The 21,216-nt window shown below is 50.0% G+C and overlaps 8 protein-coding genes across 8 annotated transcripts; 5 read left to right on the forward strand and 3 right to left on the reverse strand.

The window, feature by feature from the left end:
* Nucleotides 1-2,092: 2,092 nt before the first annotated feature.
* On the forward strand, nt 2,093-3,395 carry PSV08DRAFT_274755 (trypsin-like cysteine/serine peptidase domain-containing protein). The gene has a single exon (XM_014219446.2). The coding sequence runs from the start codon at nt 2,167-2,169 to the stop codon at nt 3,292-3,294; it is 1,128 nt and encodes a 375-aa protein (XP_014074921.1). The 5' UTR covers nt 2,093-2,166; the 3' UTR covers nt 3,295-3,395.
* Nucleotides 3,396-4,692: 1,297 nt separating this feature from the next.
* PSV08DRAFT_407904 (RTA1 like protein-domain-containing protein) lies at nt 4,693-5,901 on the forward strand (the record flags this gene model as incomplete). The annotated part of the gene is made up of 4 exons (XM_014219445.1): nt 4,693-4,861; nt 4,925-4,947; nt 4,999-5,224; nt 5,296-5,901. The coding sequence occupies 4 exons, from the start codon at nt 4,693-4,695 to the stop codon at nt 5,730-5,732; spliced, it is 855 nt and encodes a 284-aa protein (XP_014074920.1). The 3' UTR covers nt 5,733-5,901.
* Nucleotides 5,861-7,317, reverse strand: PSV08DRAFT_196897 (uncharacterized protein). The gene is made up of 2 exons (XM_014219444.1): nt 7,166-7,317; nt 5,861-7,075 (listed from the first exon to the last, which is right to left on the reverse strand). The coding sequence occupies exons 1-2, from the start codon at nt 7,232-7,234 to the stop codon at nt 5,990-5,992; spliced, it is 1,155 nt and encodes a 384-aa protein (XP_014074919.1). The 5' UTR covers nt 7,235-7,317; the 3' UTR covers nt 5,861-5,989.
* A 2,280-nt stretch (nt 7,318-9,597) lies between these two features.
* On the forward strand, nt 9,598-10,859 carry PSV08DRAFT_274769 (uncharacterized protein). The gene has a single exon (XM_014219443.2). The coding sequence runs from the start codon at nt 9,706-9,708 to the stop codon at nt 10,690-10,692; it is 987 nt and encodes a 328-aa protein (XP_014074918.1). The 5' UTR covers nt 9,598-9,705; the 3' UTR covers nt 10,693-10,859.
* A 401-nt stretch (nt 10,860-11,260) lies between these two features.
* On the reverse strand, nt 11,261-13,234 carry PSV08DRAFT_196902 (uncharacterized protein). The gene is made up of 4 exons (XM_014219442.1): nt 13,126-13,234; nt 12,134-13,062; nt 11,824-12,044; nt 11,261-11,671 (listed from the first exon to the last, which is right to left on the reverse strand). Exons 1-4 carry the CDS (start codon nt 13,192-13,194, stop codon nt 11,394-11,396), a joined length of 1,497 nt encoding a protein of 498 aa, XP_014074917.1. The 5' UTR covers nt 13,195-13,234; the 3' UTR covers nt 11,261-11,393.
* Nucleotides 13,235-14,097: 863 nt separating this feature from the next.
* PSV08DRAFT_359878 (uncharacterized protein) lies at nt 14,098-15,790 on the forward strand. The gene is made up of 7 exons (XM_014219441.2): nt 14,098-14,313; nt 14,391-14,410; nt 14,477-14,510; nt 14,561-14,634; nt 14,687-15,063; nt 15,115-15,210; nt 15,270-15,790. The coding sequence occupies exons 1-7, from the start codon at nt 14,127-14,129 to the stop codon at nt 15,670-15,672; spliced, it is 1,191 nt and encodes a 396-aa protein (XP_014074916.2). The 5' UTR covers nt 14,098-14,126; the 3' UTR covers nt 15,673-15,790.
* Nucleotides 15,761-16,911, reverse strand: PSV08DRAFT_274790 (uncharacterized protein). The gene is made up of 2 exons (XM_014219440.2): nt 16,742-16,911; nt 15,761-16,695 (listed from the first exon to the last, which is right to left on the reverse strand). The coding sequence occupies exons 1-2, from the start codon at nt 16,845-16,847 to the stop codon at nt 15,896-15,898; spliced, it is 906 nt and encodes a 301-aa protein (XP_014074915.1). The 5' UTR covers nt 16,848-16,911; the 3' UTR covers nt 15,761-15,895.
* An 820-nt stretch (nt 16,912-17,731) lies between these two features.
* Nucleotides 17,732-20,625, forward strand: PSV08DRAFT_217646 (cobalamin-independent synthase). Its single transcript, XM_014219439.1, has 3 exons — nt 17,732-18,067; nt 18,123-18,224; nt 18,274-20,625. The coding sequence occupies exons 1-3, from the start codon at nt 17,837-17,839 to the stop codon at nt 20,239-20,241; spliced, it is 2,301 nt and encodes a 766-aa protein (XP_014074914.1). The 5' UTR covers nt 17,732-17,836; the 3' UTR covers nt 20,242-20,625.
* The last annotated feature ends 591 nt before the right edge of the window (nt 20,626-21,216 follow it).

Raw genomic sequence — 21,216 nt, forward strand, 5'->3', positions numbered from 1 at the left:
GCACTGCCAGGCTCAGAAGGTAGGCCGCCAAAAGATATCTTGGGATCAACAGTGGCGAACCAGTCTACGCAGTACGCTGCCAAAACAATTTGTATCAACCGAAGCGAACGTACTTCAATTACCTTGCAATATGAGGTCCTCGGGTGTGCCTAGCACATGGCTTTCATTCTGTTTGTTGTGTGGTATCAAGTCGTTACTGAGTGGTCTCAAGACAAAGCGGGTTCAGCCGTGAATACGAGCCTTTCCCTCAGTACAGCTTACACACAATTCTCCGACATGACGTCGCTATCGTATGACTATGCAAGGACGCGGCTTGGTACCTGATACACATTGGAGTGAGCACCACGAAAAGCAAAGTCAGCATCACAACTGCCTTAATTGACTACTCCGAACGAAATGCCAAGTGTGTGCCTGGTAAATGCAAGAGAGCTTGTGATAACGACAACGTCAAGGACCAGGCAACTATTTTGGACGGGAAAACCTATGTAATAAGCACGAATCAAGGCTATCCCTACTCAATAGTGGGGCACCGTTAAGCATTTGGGGGCTAGTACTACTTAAGCAGGCGTTTGCTCGGATTGGTCACGAGGGTGTCGGAGGGAATAGGGTCGGTTCACGCATTTCCGGGCGTCGTCTTTCTCAAATCCATAATACTCGATTTTTTCAGTCTTCAACGCAATAAATATCTTTGACTCCGAGTATATATGTCATCACCAAAAAAGGAAAGTTGAACACATGAACGAAGACCAGAGGTTCGTATAAGATTATGTGGCATCGCGACCAGCATGTGTGCGGGATGCGTGCACAGATACCGGACAGGGCTACGGGTGATTGCACCATCCCAGCCGCCCCTGGCTCTTCGCGATCGCAATATTCCGCCCCGCTTACTCTTCCCCTTTGATCGCCCCCCGTCCCTTTTTCCTCGTCATTCCAATTGGCCTGTAGTTACGCCTGTTTTATTACACATTGCCATAGACTTTTGCCAGCAACTCATACCGGACGAGCAGTAATTTAAAAAAACATAAGCACACGCACATATACCATCACGCCATTAAAAACCAACAGCATTGTAATCACCGATTACTCGTAGCCAGCAAAGACACTGCTTTTAAGCTAATGACAAAGCTGGCAATGATCGACGTATAGAATATAGTTAACGAGTATAGGAGTAAGTAGTAGTCGCCCATCGCGACAATCTGACAGCTTTAGCGACCCTGAATCTACCTATGTCGTCTCCACAATCGCCACCTCGAACATACACACAGCTTCTATTGCTTTCTAGTCTACCCGCCCATTGCTTCTTTTTCCCCTTTTCACCTTTCTAATCTTAAAAACAACCAAGGATCTGACATTCGGCTGTAGTCTCGAGTTTCACCAAGAGGGGAAACGTGCAGGGCGATCGGCACTGCGAGGTGGGTGGGGGTTCGGCCAATCACGCACCCCCATGTCGGCGCTGCTATCTACTAAGCGCGTTGTCGATATTGGAAGCGATAAAGGGCTTGGGGCTTGGCAACCGGACATGCGTTTAATCGGGAAGGTAAATTCGAGAGGTGTGTATGGTGTTTTCTAGTCTGCCATTATGTCCATTCCGGGTTTATGGCCTAACGCTGCCACATGACACAGCCTAACCGATATGTTACTACTGCATCTCTATCATATCTCTGCCTCTCCTTCCTGTTTGGATACTGGGGTAGTGTGGGTAGAAGGTTCATGTGTTTTGTTGACTTTCCTGTTAAGAGCAGCCGCATCGGCACTTAATATTACCCTAAGGCGAGTTGTCTTGTCAAGTGCCACTTGTGGAGCCGCTGTGTAGGCGAATGTCTTGTCAAATGCCTTTTGTGGTGTAACATGGTAGCAAAATGTCTTGTGAAGTTCCTTTTGAGGACTGCCTTTCCGATGCTGTTGCAGCGTGTAGGAAACATCTTGCCGCCGATGAGGAAGGAGGCATTTCGTAGCGGCCAATGCAACCTTGTGCTCTATCTAGGACGGACACTTGTAGATCATGATGCAAAGTGACAACAGTCAGAGGTCGAGTATGTATAAATATGAAGCAGTGTTCCTGTCCAATGTCGATACTTCATCAGGATACCAAGGCAAGTCTTCTACAGCCATCCACTTCACAACATCGACACTTGACTCTTGTTTGTTACTTCCACAATCCTGAACATGGAGCTCACCAAATTCCTCGCTGCTCTCGCAGCCTTCCTGCCCATCGTCTATGGTGCCCCTACCACCGCCGCCAACGACCTCCACCCCGAGATCCTGGCTGCCATGAAGCGCGACTTGGGCCTTGATGCCGATGCTGCTCGTGTCCGCGTTGCTCGCGAGATCCAGGCCACTGAGGTCATTGAGCAGCTCGCCGCAAAGGCTGGCAGTGCCTTTGGTGGTGCCTGGCTCGTCGACGGCGAGATCAAGGTCGCCGTCACTGACGAGGCCTTGACCTCCGAGGTCACTGCTGCTGGTGCCACCGCCTTGGTTGTTGACACTCCCCTCGAGAAGCTCCAGGAGGCCCAGAAGGCCATTGACGCCCTCGACATCGAGTCAGCTTCTGGCAAGCGCTCAGAGGAAGCTGCCAGCGGAATCGCCTCCTACTATGTTGACGTTGCTGCTAACAAGCTTGTCTTCGAGGCTGTTGCCAGCGGTGCCGCTAAGGCTCAGGAGCTTGCCAAGAAGGTTGGCCTGACTGAGGCTGACTACGAGGTCCGCACCGTTGAGGAGCTGCCCACTACCTTCGCCACTGTCCGCGGTGGTGATGCCTACTACATTGGAGGTGGCCGATGCTCCGTCGGTTTCTCCGTCACCACTGGCTTCGTCTCTGCCGGCCACTGCGGTCGTGCCGGTACTGCTGCCACCACCAGCAGTGGTGCTAGCCTTGGAACCTTTTCCGGCTCCGTCTTCCCCGGAAACGACTACTCTTTCATCCGTGGTACCAGCGCAAACACCTACCAGGGCAGGATCAACAACTACAACGGCGGTACTCTCCCCGTCTCAGGCAGCACAGTCGCCGCTGTTGGTTCCAGCGTCTGCCGCTCCGGCTCCACCACTGGTGTCTTCTGCGGTACTATCCGCGCCTTCAGCGCTACCGTCAACTACGCTGAGGGCCGTGTTACCGGCCTCACCCAGACTAACGTCTGCGCTGAGCCCGGTGACTCTGGCGGTTCTTTCTACTCTGGTGCTCAGGCCCAGGGTGTCACCTCTGGAGGATCTGGTGACTGCTCCCGTGGCGGAACCACCTACTTCCAGCCCGTTAACCCCATTCTCTCCGCCTACGGCCTCACCCTTGTCCGTGGTTAAATAACTCCTTCATGTCTATACTTGTTTATACCGCTGTTGGAAACGAATCATGGTCGCAGCCCACGCAATTTGTACATATCTCAATTTATCTATATCCATCTAACAATGTGCCTCATGCTTTTTGGTGAAGTCATAATGCTTAGCTGTTGAGTAATTTTTCATGAAAGGTTAGTGTTGAAGTAAGAGCGTTTTCAGAGAAGAACGTCCCCACTCCAGGGGCTTTGATAAACCCCTTTCAAGTGGTTTCGGTGAAGTGAGTAGTAATATCATCCAAAGCTGGAAGATGGCTGTCGTTCTGGGGTGCTGACCAAGGTGATAGGTATGGCAGAATGAACACTTGCTAAGGACCATGATATGGCTGTCAGCTTGAAGAATTCGTCGTTGGGTGTGCGTGGCAATCGGTACAAAAAATGGCCAACATGGTGGTTCGATTGTACTATGACAGTTGCGTGGCGTCCAACATCGCACGTGCGTTTCACGGGTACCTGGCATGAACGAGACGTTCAGCCTCTTTCCGTGCGCCAGCCGACGCCCCATTTATATCTCCCTTTGTAGTCAGCAAGGTTGGTATTCGTCAAGGCTTCAGCGCCTTACAAAATTGCACGTTAAGCTTCGAATAAATGCTTGGTCCTCAAAAGGGGTTCGATAATTTCATAGAATGCGAAGCACTCCAGCATGGCTGTGCATGTGTGAAAGCTTGGGACTGGTCGCCGTTAAGATGCGCCGCCTCCCTGCGGTGCCATGAAACCGATGAAGCCGATGACCCTTTCTCGAGACCTGTGCAATTTTTTTTGTCATTAGCATTTTCTTGTCCCATACTTTTTCTTCAGTAGCTTCGTCGGTATGTGATGCACCGAGCGTCAACGTGTCGCGCCTCATGCTAAGGCGCAGCGGTGCTCGTCAGTCCGTGGCGGTGTTGTACGCGGCTCCCATATTGAGCGGGATCTATGCGTGATCTAAGCCTAATTTAGTCTAGTATACGAAGAATACGCTCTTAGATCTAACACCAATTGTGGACCCACAATCAAGAAGGATTCATGTAGGCGCTATATCTTTTTGCGACCAATGAAATCCCATTTGTGGAGCGAGGCTGCAGGCTAGATCGTATTTTGACAGCTATTACTGTGTATTTCAGTATATACGGATAGAAGCGAATACGCATACGCGTATTCGTATGCTGGTCATGTATGTGGTCTCTCATACGTATATATCGAGATGGCCTGGTCGAGATTTGAACTTCATACAACCTTCTCAAGAGCTTTTCAGTGTTGCGATTTCTTTTCTATTCTCATTCCGCTATCGCTTTCGACCTCATCTGCGAAGAACACGTTCAAGTTATAATTCGATTCCTTGATTACAGCGAACCTACCCAGATTAGAAAAAAACCCAACCGACGCAATGGCCGACAATGGAGGAACGATCGACTTCAAGTTGTATCGCTACAACCCTTCCATGGCTGCGGCTGTTATTTTCATCATCCTCTTTCTTCTCGTATCAGGATTGCATTTGTACCAAATGGTCCGCACCCGCACGTGGATACTCGTACCGTTCGTCATCGGCGGCTTCTGTAAGTTATCTTTGCGAAAATCATGTCGCATGGTATTTGTGACCAATAGCTAATGTATGACAGTCCAATTTGCTGGTTACATAGCAGTAGGTATCTATTAGAGCGCTCCTGGTGAAGTGCTAACACTGCGCCAATAGAGAGCAATGTCCGCTGCCGAATCCCCCAACTGGACAGTCGGCGCATACTCTGCTTCCACCATCCTACTCCTTGTCGCTCCCGCTCTGTATGCCGCAAGCATATATATGATGCTCGGTCGCATAATACTCGTTACCGACGGCGAACACCACTCGATCGTCCCCAAGCGATGGCTCACAAAGATCTTTGTCGTGGGAGATGTCATTTCATTCATGATGCAGGGCGCTGGTACGTTATATACGCACTTCGACGAGTGCACTCACGAAGAAAGAAAACAGGCTAACCACCATGGTGGACAGGCGGCGGCATAATGGCGACCGGCACAATCAGCGCACTCTATACCGGCGAAAACATCATCATCGGTGGTCTCGTCGTTCAAATCCTCTTCTTCGGCTGTTTCATAGTGACGAGTGTGTTTTGGCACTCTCGAATGCGCAAGAACCCTACAACCCGAATCATCTCGGGATCTATACCTTGGGAGATGCAGCTTTATTCTCTTTATGCGGCTAGCATGCTCATTCTTGTGCGATCAGCTTTTCGCCTGATCGAGTATGCGCAAGGCAATAACGGCTATCTGATCTCCCACGAAGCGTTCCTTTATATCTTTGACTCGACCCTCATGTGGATTACCATGGCCATTCTGGCATGGATACATCCGAGTGAGATTACGGGGCTGCTGAAAGGCGAAAAGGGGGTCGCGGTGCGCCGTGGAGTGGAAGTATACGATCTTTGCTAGAGGTGTTGACTGAGAACGGCCGGATCAAGACCAAAACCAGATTGTATTCTAGAATAGTATTGAAACATACCTCAGAATCAGGACTTGACCGGCAAAGAACCTTGATATAGTTGGGAGATATGATGTTGTAAACTATATGTCGTATATGTATTAGTACGTCAAGAGATATCTAAAAATTTGATATAAGCATCTTCAAAGAGTTTCGTATGCACTGGAGTTGATCTCTACGATTATTGTTGCGATGAATCAACATATCTTCAGTCTTTTTGAGCTAACATTGCAGCATTGTTGGCCCATTGCATCAGGTCCACCCACTCTGGATGCTTGTTGGAGACAGATCGTGAAAGACTCTCAATCAGGCGACAACCCGTGTTTCTGCCCCACCATCGATCTCGAGTGTAGAGCAATAATGCGCCGTAGTGAATAAAAATCAGCTGTGCCATAGGGTCTTCCTGCTTGAAAAGGTCTAGTAGCGTCGGGCCGACTGTTGTTGGCCATCCCATGATTTGACCAAGATAACTTGGATCTTGGTTCATTTGCCCAAAGATTGCTTCCAAACTTTCGATTCCTACAAGATAGGATCTGTGTCGCTCAGCTTCGATGGAGCTTTGAATACCATTTGTCCTCTCCCGAAGTTTCGCCAGTGCGGTGGCAACTTCATCAGCAGGCTTAGGAGGAGGGTCAGGATTGGTAAATCGAGCCCATAATGGCGCGAACTTTGCAAGATGTGTCGTGAGATCCTCAGGGCCGCGTATGATGAATCGCAAACCTTGAAGAAGCTCAATCAAAATCACAACGCTTTCCTCACGAGAAGACTGCTCGGATGTTGGACAAATGCTGGGGAAAGCGAGAGCCAGTACGTTCAGAATAATAGAGAAAGCAAATAAGGCGCATCTGTTCTCATCGTTGACGCAGTTCAATGCGTCCCTGAATCCTTTTAGCGCAGAGGCGTGATAATTCATAGCGATCTCGCTGTAAACAAGCCTAGAATCTGGAAATTTCCAGGCATAATGAAGGGAAGACAGCGCTAAGATGCCGTCAAGGAGGAAAACATGATGAATCGCCTCATCTGGCACAATCTGTTGCCAAACATGAATATCTTCCTTGCCATGTGCCATCGTTTCAGACGTCGACGTGATGTAGTGAGCCATCAGATGTAATTCTTGGGCTCGTGTGACAGTAATTGGCGTACGTGCTGTATTCCGGTCTCCAGAAAGGTTTTCACTTCTGTTCATCGAAACACTGCTTCTAGAAGAGACATCGTCCGGGGTATGCGGAGATTTATAAACGCATTGCACACGACGATTGGTGCAGTTATTGCATGAAGGTGATTCTTCTCCGCACTAAATATGTATGAAAATAAGTTTTTGTGATTTGAATGCTTTGTAAAGAAACAAAACGATGGAATTTTTTCTCAGGAGGTGTAACGGTACCTTGATGTGTCTTTTTTTGCAAGGCAAACAGCCAAATCGAGATTTTGAATGTGATTTTCGCAGTGGCATTGCGGGCAGCCGTCTTTAGCGAACATGAGATATGAGAAATTAGATACCTCTTAAGCTCAATAAATGTTCAAGATGTAGACTCTAAGGAGGGTATTGACTATGAAGAGTCTGACCGCTGGTAGCTCGAGGTGGTAGCTTTGCTTATGTAATGGGGCTAAGGCATCACGTGCACCATTGGTATTACCATTTGCACATGCTGCTCTTCATCATTTGCAAATATAATGTACTACCAGCCACGAGAACATAATGCCAAAACGCCCTGAAATAATCATTTCTCCCTTTAGAAGAATGTTCTCATGTTTTTTTTCGAGAATTCAAAAAACAACATCTCATGCAGCTGGTGAATAATAGGCTGATGCAGATTAGATAGTTACTTATATTTATTTCTCGAGGAGGTGTAGAGAGCTATACTTAACAAGTCACATAAGTCAACATCTAAATTGTAGGGCTTTAATTAGAAGTTGTCGGCGGATAGGTTCGAGGGTTAAACCGACATCAATCTGACACCTGTTGGTTGTTATCAGTTCCCATAGAAAGCTTGCATCTTCTCCTGACTTGGACGACCGAAGAGTCCCATGATAGGTTCGATAGGAAATTGGCATGGAAGGCGAACGCAACATGGCAGGTTGATGCGAACTATGGGCAAGTAACGTTTACCTAAAGCTTGTGGCGATTCAAAACCATGGGCATCAATCTGACGTAGGCAGACTGCGACGGACCTACCATCAAAAGAAGGCTGAAGGTATATGAAATGTGTTTCACATTGGCAGATAAACCTTAATTTCGAATCTGCCAAGCTCGCAAAGACAGTGAAATTTGCCGGACCGCTGGTGATCTGCAAAGAAAGTGATCTTCATCATGAGAACACTACAGTATGCAAAATAGTGCCATCAACATCTACGACTCATATCGCATTTGCTCTGATACCCAGCATATAGTCAAAATTCTTTGTTTGGCTATCATACTTGAGATATTCGCTGTAGACAAAGGCTTCTACTGTTAACCAATGTTCCTTTGTACACAATCGAGCAGTGGAGTTGATTGGGCCCACTTACGTATGCTTGTATTTTGCCGCCATCGTGGCGCAAAATAGACTTATTCCGGAGCGCTTGCTTTATGAAAGGATATTTGCTAGATATCTTGAGACAATTAGAGAACGTATTTGAGGACCAAGCAAGTCCAATCTTTGTTAATAATGTTGTGCACGTGATGCATGTTTTACCCCAAACCAGCAACAGGGGTCTTGGATAAATTTCTGGGTGTCATCACCGTACCGGTTCTGCTCCCCTGGTTGGTTTACAAGCCTGGCGCGGAGTGCAACACATTAAGTGTCTGTAGTATAAAGCCAAGTCAGTTGACATCCTCTGAGCCAGATGCCTCACAACCTCTCGCGATCTCAAACACTGCTTGTTGTCTCCATTTTACTTGACATTACATCTCCGCGATCCGCCAAATCTTTCGCAATGCATCTCCTCCAAGTCACGATTGCAGCTATCAGCTTTAGTGTTGTTGTACTATCGGCCCCTGCCAACATGCTTAGGGATATCACCATCGTTGAAAGGGAAGAACCAGGCTTTTGCGGTCCTGTCAATAAGGGAGCGACAGCGTGTTCTGGTAAAATCCGCTACAAGTGTAATGGAGCGGGGTCATGGCTGGTCAATGGAAAGTGCAATTGATGCCAAGGCAGTAAGTATGTACCAAAGACATCCCGGTTGAGTATAGAGTTGATACATAAAGGCCGTAAGCGAAGGTCTCCAAGTACATGTATGGGTTAGAATGGAAGTTCTTGAGGCTGAGTATCGAAGGATAGTTCAAGGTAGCTTTGTTTAGACGACAGATGACGATATCGGCACTTCATTGTTAGAAAGATCAATTAACTACTCGAAATGAGTTCGTTTCAAGTTGGGTTGCCACTTTCAGAAGTCCCTCTTCTCGCGTTGCGATCATGGGCTCAAAAATCATCTCGACTTGCGAAATCTAATGGTACCTTGTCGTCTCAAGGCCATGCATGGTCAGAATAAACGATCTTTTTGAACAAGAGAATAGTTTTGATGATTAGATTGAACAGGACACTGTTCTGCTAATGCGGGTCACAAGACAAAAAGAGATTAGAGGCATTACATAATCCGCGCACGGATCACAAACTCACCCAAATGACGTAGAAGCTTCGAGAAGTAGCCTGAAGGTTCACGTGTCTACCTGACAAACATGGATGAACAAGCAACCTCGCGAACTATCCACAACATTCTAGTATAGTCGTTGGATTGGGAATCCCGGTATCTTACTCACATCCATATTGTATTATGGTGTCTATAAAAGTGTGGAGTGCGGCTCCTCTACAGTCCATCATCAATTCAAAAGACCAGCATCTCTAGATCTAGCATCTACAATCACCATAGTCTCCAATCATCAGCCTTCTTACTATCATATCTGAACCAACAAACTTCTCTTTCAAGTCAATCATACCAGAAATGGCGTTCGTACTTACACCTACCTTTGCACCCGCCTACCAGACACACCAGTACAGCCCTCTCGGCTTCTGCAGTCCAACAGCACGGTCACCATATGGCTGCCGAGTTGCCCGTCCTCAACCTCGCCGCTCACAATACTTGCCATACGGTAACTTCTTCAGCCAAGTCAATGACTTGTTGAGCGAGATTGACCGCGAAGCACAACGCCAGGCACAGCTCGAGGCTCATCGCGAGGCACAACGTGAAGCCCACCGCCAAAGGCAACTTCAACGAAAGCGCGCACTTCGCGCCAAGTTCGACGTCAAGCCCATTGAGCAAGGCTGGTCGGTAGAGGGAGACATCCAGGGCTTTGGCCCAGAAAACATCTCCATCGAAGTTACCGACGAACACACTTTGAAGATTGCCGGAAACACTCACTGGGAACTGGAAAAGGCACAGTCCGAGCCAGCACTACCTCAGATCGAAGACAAGGCCGAACCCGCATCTGCACCTGCCATCGAGCAACCCGCCGAACAGACGTCTGAAGTATCACATACTGAGGAAATCGATGCTACCTCGGAAGCTGAGAGCACAACAGCCGGTGTCGCCACACCAGACAGCGACACCCAATCTCACAAGTCTTATCAACCTACCGTCGAGGACGACTATGAAGACCTCGGTGACGAACTCTCATCTTCATCCCGCCCCTCAACCCCTGTTGAGCCAAAGGAGCCAAAAGGCAAAGAAAAGGCCGTCGAAGAGTCTGCTCCTACCGAATCCGCAGTAGTCACCCAGCCCCAACCCGAGGCTCCAGTTCTTGCGCCACAACCTCAACCCGAACAACAACCCCAACAAGAAGAGCGCATCCATGGATCTTTCACGCGCTCCTTCAGGTTCCCTACTCGTATCGATGTAGCAAACGTGAGCGCGAGTTTCAAGGACGGAGTCTTGAGGGTGCAGGTACCCAGGATGCAAGCACCAACTGTTAGGAGGATTGCTATCCTATAGAAAACATGGGGCTATGAAGCGTTTTCATCATGGGTATGTTTGCATCGGAAACAAGGGAAAGTATATGCATGGAGTTGAGGTTTCAATGTTGTACAATGGTTGGAAATTTTAATACTGGGTTTTTCAACCACTATGATAGTTGAAGGAATTTAAATGGTCATTTTTGCAATTTCATGACTTTGCTGTGCCTCTTTCGCAAAAAAGAAAGTATTATCTTGTTGTTTGTTGTGTTTGTTCTTGACACAAAAGAAAATTATCGAGTGCGAGTGAGTGTTGCTTGCCCCACACTCAATATATAAATGCACTATTAACGCTAAACTTGACATATCATCCATTCATTCCCTCAGTTAGATAGCAGCAACAGCCCTGAAGTATTGTACCCTCGCAACTCTTTTTGAACTTTAAAAGTCCCCGATCCCCAAGCCACACTAGTGACGTCCTCCAACCATCTTATACATCGTTGCGAAAGAGAGAGAAAGAAGATGGCGATAGAAAAGGGTAAAGTCCGGTTCCTAAGCACACATCCACGTAAATTATTCCCATCGAAACTATAGGCTTAATTGAGTTTATAAAAAAAAGTTTAAAATTTAAACTCTATCTTTATTTTACCCGCTCCCAGCACACTGAACGGGCTTCCGGGGCTATTGACACACACACACACACACAAACAAAATCAGCCCACTTTCCCCCCACCTCTATACTTACGCCACAGCCGAAATCTTAAATCCACCGGGAACGAGTTTCTGGAATACGCCGTTGGGATCGTACTTTCTTGCTGCATCCTTCATCTTCTTTACATTCTCTGGACCATAGCTGGACAGCGGATCTTGGGTTTTATCCGCGTAGTTGAGATACAAGTAGGGGTTATCTTTGCCGATGCTCTGCGCATAGGCGCGGATGCGCGCAATGAGGTTTGCGCCTGCGGCTTGGAAGAGGGCGTCTTGGTCGGATCCTTGCCAGGAGATGTAAGGTTGGTATACTACATAACGTCTTTTATTAATATTTCTGCGACTTTTGATAATGATTGGATAGTAGTAAGAATGTAAATATAAATCGGGAAGTGGAGGGAAAGGGGGGGGGAGAGGATGAATGTAAAAAAAGGGGGGGTGGTGGAAGGGAAAAGAAACTTACGGCACAAGACTTGGTCGCCGAATCGTTCAAGACCTAGCACGTTCCCGCCTTTTGCAGCGCTCTGGCGCCAGTATGCGGGCGGCAAGGGTTGGTAGAGGACGTAGATGCCCCAATCACCGGTTGCTTTTGCCTTCAATTTGGCTAATTCGTCCTTGTAGATTTCGTGCGCGGCAGTCATGACTCGGAGGTCGTTGGCAAAGGTAAGTGTGCCGAAGTATACGCTTTAGGATTGGGTAGGCTTGTCAGCGGGATTATCCTTATTACACATGGGATGTTCGGGAGAGTTTCTGATTTGCAAGACTTGACTTACCGGTGCGTGGTTGCTCCTGCGAGCTCTGCGGCGAGCGACGACATGTTGCGTAGGCCTGTTGTGTCCGATGTGTTGCCTGGAATCGCAAGGAACTCCTTGTAGGCGGCGGGCTGGGGGACCGGGTCGGCGTAATCGTACGCGTTCAGTATCAGGTCCAAGCCTACGGAGCTCTGGTACACCGGCATAACAATGGCGGCACCTTTGTTGTCCTTGTCGATGTTGTTGGAGAAGTTGATGAGCGCTTTGAAGTGGTCCTGGATGGCTGACTGAGGATAGACGACTAGGCCTCCCCACATGCCCTGGTTCTTGAAAGTGCCAAATGTGATGCTGGTGACGATCCCAAAGTTGTTGTTGCCGCCTTTCAGCACTGTGAATAGGTCTGGGCGCGTTGTCTTGGATGCAGTTACAATGCTGCCGTCGGCTAAAACGACTTGGAACTCGACTGCATTGTCGCAGACCAGACCCCTCCCGGGGGAGAAGTAGGATATGCCGCCTCCAAGAGTGAGTCCGCCAACACCAACAGTTGATGATCGGCCTCCGGGAAGCATGAGCCCCATTGGTTCCAAGACGCCGTACACATCGTTCCACGTTGCCGCAGGCCCCACCTTGACTGTAGTGCTTCCATTATCATACTTGACGGTGTTAAGGTACTTGAGATCGATAGTGACTCCATCCTGGATGTTCGAAGCCCCAACATATGGTGTATGTCCCGCACTACGGATAGCAAAGCTGCAAGGCTTGCGCGAGCTCGCAGCTGTCAATGCTTTGACTGCAACTGCAACGTCATCTGCACTCTTGGGCTGCACTATGCAGTTGGGTGTGACGGTCTGCTGCTTGACGTCAAAGTATGTCTTCTCGCGTGTCACGTATGCGTCTTGGCTGGGATACAGCAGACGATCCTTCAGGGAAGTTGCCGCAAGCACATTGCACTGGAAGATCTGTGGTTAGTATGGTACGTTTTCTGGTACGTTCAAGTTTGAGAATCGACTTACGCAGTACTCCGCCTGTGCCAAAGGAATGACAGCCGCAGCCGCTAGAAGAGTAGCAGTTAAACGAGCCATCACAGCAGTCGACGCGAAGGAAGGCAGTGAACAGAGCTGTGCTTGTGTTGGAGCGCAACCGCCATCTTGTATTAATAGTTCAACGAATGCACTCTCTCATAACTTCTCCACTGTGGATTGTTCAGTGGCGCTCCTATTAGCCATGCGCCGTACCCTTTCACCGATCTCTAAAGGACCCCCCGAGAATGTTCAAAAAAAGGCTAGAGTCTGTAGGTGGCTTTCGGTCCCTGTAGCGAAGAGGAAGCTAATGTCGGCGACAATACCGCATATGCTTTGCCTGGTTGCCAATAGCAGGTGGCAGGGACTAAAAAACGCATCAAGGTTGCACCATACATCCTTCGAGGCTCAGGAAGGGATGCAGCTAGTGACCTATTAGCTAGGGGCGTTGCGCCAGATGGCATGATACCTATACATAAATTAATACGGGGATGCTTGTCAGGACATGGCGTGTTCACCGGAGCCGAGACAGTATTTACCAGCTGGATAGGTTGCATCGTGCTGGAATATTAGTAGTCCGCGCTACATGTCTAGCATGGTGACTCCGTGCATCATGTTCTTGCAGTGTGATTGGGAGTTCGAGGAGCGGTTGACGATGGAGTCGCCCTATCCATGCCGTTGCGTGGCACAGTTGTGTGGGTACTTATTCAGCCACGCCGTGCCCTCCACCAATCAAATTGCCTCCGTCGGCACTTTTCGTCTATGCGGCTACTGGCCAATCTCTTGTCGCCTTGGCCGTTACAGCGATCATCCGAGACTCTTTAACCGACCTGCAATATGCCAGGAATATTCTTGCCCTCGGGGAAATGATAATGCAGAAGGGGCCGCTCGGGTTTCGTTCTACTATAGAGCAGAGAGTAAGTAGTCGCGAAACAAAATATGAACATCTTGCCGGTTGAGAACTCTACATCTTTGAGGCTTTTTTTGTATACACAATGGATATGAACAAGCCCTTGTTCCCAGCTCCGCCTGGCTATGTTGTCAATCTTTCCAACCCACAGAGAACAGGTGTGGCGGCAAATCTATGGGTGGGGGCAGTTGGAATGATTATTTCGGCCTTATTCATGGCTGTTCGTATCTACACAAAGACAAGATTTGCAAAACGCTTTTCTGCAGATGATGGTGAGTTATTTTGTGACCTCTTCGAACTGTCCGTAGGTGGTGTAATAATGGTCGAAGGTGGCTAACAGATTATGCAGTGGCTCTAATCGTGGCTTGGGTAAGTCTATCTATGAGTTATGACAGCCAAAGCGCCTAGATCATGTGTTAATCAACACATGAACAGTTCTTCTCAGTTGCAATTCAAACCGTTATACTCGGTAGGCCTCCAGGATTGTATTGGTGTTTGCGTGAGCTGACCGTCGTCCAGTTCAATATGGAGGAGGAACACTCGGTGTTCACATTTGGGAGCTGAGCGGGAACCGCGTGAACTTCAGTTTCAATGTGAGTATTTCCAAGCCATCAAAACACCTCCTTTAAGCTGAATCTCATGCAGCTAGTCAACGTTGCCAGCATCCTTTATTGCCCCTTTCTGGCGAGCGCAAAGCTGTCTCTTCTGTTGCTATACCTTCGATTATCGCCCCTGCGCTGGTTCCGAATCTGTGTGTATGGCGGAATTCTTCTAGTCATCGGATACAGCATTGCGCTCTTCTTTCCGCTCATCTTCGCCTGTACACCTTTTAAGAGAGTTTGGGACATTACTATCACAGAGGGGAGTTGTATCAATCGCACACCACTATACATGGCAACTGCCGTGTTGAACATGGTGACAGACATTTATCTGCTCGTCTTGCCTATACCGATGGTTGTAAAGCTACAGGTCCCAAGGGCGCAGAAAGCGGGATTGTTGTGCATTTTTGGTATCGGATCGCTGTAAGTAATGTTAGCACTTACTCAAGGAGATAATAGGCTGACACGGAACAGGACTTGTATCACCAGCGGAGTGCGCCTCGCCCTCTTGTTCCCGATGCTCACCACTATCGACCAGACATGGGCCATTGTCATGCCCGGGATATGGATGTGAGTAGGCTCTGGATTTGACCTTGTGTTTTGCAATTCCAGCTGACAATTGAGACTAGTCTCATAGAAGCCAACCTTATCATCATAACTGGTTGTCTACCGGCGATGCGTCTGTTTTTACGCCATGTCGCACCACGTGTGATTGGAGAATCGTCTATCAACAGCCGTAAGCAAACTCGAGGATATACAACCGACTCACATGGTGTCCATTCAGAGCTTCAAACGATAGGCTCGAAGCACATGAACAGGGCGTACAATCAGATGGAAGATGATGGCGTCAGTGTTGGCAGTGATGAAAGGGCGGCTGCAGGATGGCAGGGTGATGAATCATCCGAGCGCAGTATCGTTGCTTCGCCTGCAGGCATCATAAAAACCCAGAGTTTCGCGATCAACAGCGAAATTTATAGCAATGGTGGCAGCAACCAGGGGCGTACTAGTGCTTATGGTATACACGCGCTCTGAGCTTGTTGCTAATTCTTAGTGTACAAAACATAGAACGTTCTAATAGTAAAGTGTTGATCACGTCGAAAAGTCCAACTTTGGTGCAGGTGGGATGCAGGGTAGTATATTGGTTTGAATTGCCTTCGAGTCAAGCTCGGATTTGGGTTAGTTTTCCAGATGTTCAGGTGTAGGTGAGATATGAAAAGGTCGAGAGGTGACCGCAGATGCGAGCGACCCATTTCATCTAGTAGGTGAATTTCATGCCACCATTGGCGCATATAACGCTGCCTGTTGTCCATCCAGCATCAGGCAAGCACAGCATGCCCACAACGCCCGCAACCTCTTCACTGTAGCCTGGTCTTCCCCCAGCGCCTTGGGAAGCTTCATAAATTCGTTCTGGGTCGATACCCTTTCGTGGTGCCGCGAGCGGGGTAGTTTCGATGAAGGGCTTGTTGAGTGCGATGAAAGATTCATCATTACTCCAGTACATGTCTGTCGCGACTGGGCCGGGGTTGATGGCATTGACGGTGCATCGCTCGGACAATTCACGAGCCCAAGTTCGCGTCATGCTTTCTAGGGCTGCTTTTGTCGCACCATAGATTGACTGGCCCTTGTATCCTAGCGAAGAACTGACAGACGACAAGTTGACGATGCGACCTGATCGGTCATTTGGCAGGTAGGGGATGGCGGCTTGGACAAGGAGTAGTGGGCCTCGCACGTTGACGTTGAATTGCCTAGCAAAGTCTTCGCAGTCGACGTTTTCGACATAGTTGTTGCCGGCGACACCAGCATTGTTGATGATGATGTCGAGCTGAAACTTGCCCGTCTTGGGGTGTTGGAAGTTGTTCTTGGAGACTTCTACGAGGTGTTTGGGGCCATTTTCTGAGCCCATGCTCGCCTGCACGGTGATGGCCTTGACGCCATACTCGGACTGCAGCTCGGAAGCAAGGTCTTGAGCAGCCTGGGCGGATGAGTCGGAGGTGTAGTTTATGACGACATTGCAGCCCTTGGAAGCGAGGTTGCGGGCGACTTCGACGCCAATTCCTAGGGGGCTGAGAAATGGACGAGGTCAAGGAGAAGCAGTACGTACCTCTTGATGCTCCTGTTACGATGGCGTTTCTTCCCTCGAGGATGCGCTGGCCAGAAGTGCCAAGGTTAGTGGAGGCAGTTCGCGTGTGTGCTGGTCTCTCGGCCATGTTGCTGGTTGCAGAAGCGCTGGGTCTGGTAGACTGCGTGGTTGTGCGTCGCAATGGCCGCGTTGGTGTGATGCGGACTATCTATGGCGGGGTTTTATAGGTGATGCGGGGTCGTGGAGACGGCTCAATAGACCAAGTGCTCGGTGGTTCCGCCGCATCATTGCCCAGTTTCTGCTCGGCCACTGTCCGACCATCACGAGAGGGAGCGGAGGACATTGAGCAGCGTAGGGTATATGTAGAGCATGTCGCGGTGTTGTTCCGTGTGGTCTCGGGCAGAAAAGTTGACCTGTGTGTGGTTGGGGGATGATCGCCAGGGTCTGAGCTACTAGAGGCCCAGGATGGCTGCTGGGGCGAGGGGCAGCAGACAATGGCGTGCGAGCTGATTGATGCCAGCGAATTGGTGCCAGCACGAGATGTGCAATGCAATCCCACCGCACACGGGCAGAGATGGACTGCTATCAGGACCACGCATGCAGAACCAAAGCAGCACGCGGTATTTTTTTCTGCCACTCCGGGCGACTATCAAAGTGCCCGAGTAGCACCGGTCTGGGTTGATTCAGTATGGCGTGCAACTGCATCGACGACGCTAGCACTCGGAGTTTTGCACAGATGGTACCGATGTCGGATGGGGCAGCGTGCTGTGGGGGCCATGATTCGCTGCACAAGGGCCAAAAGACGCGCTTGACCGCGAGTTGCAGCAGCGGTGTTGTTGCATAGTCCGGCCAAGGGTGCGGTGTTGTTTGAGGCCCAGATAGTTCCCCGAAGGCGGTGAGGGGCATCGGTGCGCCATTAGCGGCAACCCCGCGGTGCCAGCATACGCCAGCAAAAACCATAAAGCACACCATCTGCTGCTCTTTCTTCTCCCCTCATCCCTCCTCCCTCCCCTCCTCATCCTCTCCATCCTCTCACCTCAATCCATCCCCCCTTCTTCCTTCTCATCCTCCCTTTTCCTCCCACATCAATCGTCCATCTCGGACACGCACATCACAATGGTACACTCATCAGTACTTGGTTTCCCCCGTATGGGTGCGGACCGTGAGCTCAAGAAGGCCAACGAGGCTTACTGGGCTGATAAGCTCTCCCGCGATGACCTGCTCAAGGAGGGCAAGCGCCTGAGGTTGGAGCACTGGAAGATCCAGAAGGACGCTGGCGTCGAGATCATCCCCAGCAACGACTTTGCTTTCTACGACCACCTTCTCGACCACATCCAGCTCTTCAACGTACGTCTCTCTTGCCCCGCACCTAGCTGTTGCTTTTTTTCGCTAACAATCCCAGGCTATCCCAGAGCGTTACTCCAAGCACGGACTGCACAAGCTCGATGAGTACTTCGCCATGGGCCGTGGCCACCAGAAGGATGGCGTCGATGTTCCCAGTCTGGTAGGTGAACCGCCTTTTGGCCGAGAAGCTTTTGCTAACATGGTTGCAGGAAATGGTCAAGTGGTTCGACTCCAACTACCACTATGTCAAGCCTACCCTCCAGGACAACCAGACCTTCAAGCTTGCCGAGAACCCCAAGCCTGTGGTTGAGTTCCTCGAGGCCAAGGAGGCTGGCATCATCACCCGCCCCGTCCTCATCGGACCCGTCTCCTTCCTCGCCCTCGGCAAGGCCGACCGTGGCCAGTCTGTCGACCCCATCTCCCTTCTCGACAAGCTGCTGCCCGTATACGTTGAGCTCCTCAAGAAGCTGAAGGAGGCCGGTGCCGAGAACGTCCAGATCGACGAGCCTGTCCTCGTCTACGATCTGCCCCAGAAGGTCAAGGATGCTTTCAAGCCTGCCTACGAGAAGCTTGTTGGTGCCGACCTGCCCAAGGCTGTCATTGCCACCTATTTTGGTGACGTTGTCCACAACTTCGACGTCTTCCCCAGCCTTCAGGGAGCTGCTGCCATCCACGTCGACCTCGTCAGGAACCCTGAGCAGCTCGAGAGCGTCATTAGCAAGCTTGGCTCCAACCAGGTTCTCTCTGCTGGTGTCGTTGACGGCCGCAACATCTGGAAGACCAACTTCAAGAACGCCATTGAGCTTGTCGAGACTGCTGTCCAAAAGCTTGGCAAGGACCGTGTCATTGTTGCCACCTCCAGCTCGCTTCTCCACACTCCCCACTCTCTCGAGAGCGAGAAGAAGCTGCCTGAGGAGGTCAAGGACTGGTTTTCCTTTGCCGTCCAAAAGGTGTCCGAGGTTGTCGTCATTGCCAAGGCTGTCAACGAGGGCCCCGCTTCCGTTCGTGAGGCCCTTGAGGCCAACGCTAAGTCGATGCAGTCTCGCGCCTCGTCTGAGCGCACCAACAACAAGGCTGTCAAGGACCGCCAGGCTAGCGTCACCCCCGAGCAGCACGAGCGCAAGTCTGCCTTCCCTGAGCGATATGCCCAGCAGAAGACCCACCTCAAGCTTCCTCTCTTCCCCACCACTACCATCGGCTCCTTCCCCCAGACCAAGGAGATCCGTATCCAGCGTAACAAGTTCACCAAGGGTGAGATCACCGCTGCCGAGTACGAGAAGTTCATTGAGAAGGAGATTGAGGAGACTGTCAAGATCCAGGATGAGCTTGACCTTGATGTCTACGTCCATGGTGAGCCTGAGCGCAACGACATGGTGCAGTACTTTGGTGAGCGCCTTGACGGTTATGTCTTCACCACCAAGGGCTGGGTCCAGTCTTACGGATCTCGCTGCGTCCGACCTCCGATCATCGTTGGTGACATCTCTCGCCCTGCCCCCATGACTGTCAAGGAGTCCAAGTACGCCGCCTCGGTGTCCAAGAAGCCCATGAAGGGCATGCTTACTGGACCTATCACCTGCCTGCGATGGTCTTTCCCTCGTGACGATGTCCACCAGTCTGTGCAAGCTCAACAGCTTGCCCTCGCTCTCCGCGACGAGGTTCTCGACCTCGAGGCTGCTGGCATCTACGTCATCCAAGTCGACGAGCCCGCCCTCCGTGAGGGACTTCCTCTCCGTGCTGGCACTGAGCGCGAGAAATACCTCTCATGGGCTGTCGACTCTTTCAAGCTTGCGTGCGCTGGTGTCCAAGACTCTACCCAGATCCACTCGCACTTCTGCTACTCCGAGTTCCAGGACTTCTTCCACGCCATTGCTGCGCTCGACGCCGATGTTCTGTCCATTGAGAACAGCAAGAGTGACGCCAAGCTCCTCAAGGTGTTTGAGGACAAGGCGTACCCACGCCACATCGGTCCCGGTGTGTACGACATCCACTCGCCTCGTGTGCCCTCTGAGCAGGAGATCAAGGACCGCCTGTCTGAGATGCTCACATACCTCAAGCCCGAGCAGCTGTGGGTCAACCCCGACTGTGGTCTCAAGACCCGTCAGTGGAAGGAGACCAAGGCTGCGCTGATCAACATGGTCAACGCTGCCAAGTTCTACCGCGAGAAGCACGCGGCTTAAATTTCTTCTGCCATTTGGCAATCCCTTTGCGGCCGTGTTTCATGAACGCGGCCGCGTCGAGTAGCATATCAACTTGCTCTCGTGTAATGTGTGTGTAATGAGTTTTATGATACCCAAAAGTTCAACCTGCATCATGGGTCGTTGAGCGGTGCAAAAGAAAAGCACATTGTGTGTATGGACAGGACGGACATGGGCGTCCGGCACAACTAGCTCTGGCGTTTGTTTTATTGGGAATGTTTGCGACACGGGTCGCAGGATCGATTGACCTGGACAGATAGATGTGTGTATGTAGTATAGCCAGTGAAGAATGAGACGAAAAGTGTCTCCTGCCTGGCAGAAGCCGAATATGAAACATATCAAGGCAGATGCATCAATCATTGCTACGTATCTCTTCTCTATGTGTTAGTGCCCGATGACTGATTTTTTGCAGTGTGGCTTGAGCAAGAGGGATGAATGAATGGTGAGGCCAAGTAGCTGCTATTGTTGCTGCCTTGACAGCAAGAGTTTATTACAGCATGTCGGCAGCCGAGTGGAGAAAAAAGCCTCGCAGTGGCAGAATGGGCGCGTCTAAAAGTCGGAATGCCCTTGGATGAACAGGGGCTGCTTATGCTACGATGTTACCATATGTACCTCTACGTGACTCGCAAAGACCTGGCAAAAAGGAACCGATCCAAACCATAATCATGGGTGCATCAGGAACTACGACTTTGCAATTGGTGCTATGCGGCCCCAATAATACTGGAGTATCATACTCATGGAACCCTAACTAGCATGTAACGGATCATGCTTAAACATGTGTAAAAAAAATGCAATGTTCCGACGTTTTGATATTGTTAACAATGTCACTACTTCCCAGGCACTAGAACCTTGTAGCCAGTTTTTAGCTCCGTCCGTCCTCGACCTAACAGACGCTCCAGTAGCATCCAACGCCTTTTGGATGTGCTTAATTGTTCCTGGCGGAAATACATTGGGTCA

The sequence above is a fragment of the Bipolaris maydis genome, assembly GCF_028858645.1.
Source record: "Bipolaris maydis strain C4 unplaced genomic scaffold PSV08scaffold_3, whole genome shotgun sequence".
Lineage (NCBI taxonomy): Eukaryota > Fungi > Ascomycota > Dothideomycetes > Pleosporales > Pleosporaceae > Bipolaris > Bipolaris maydis.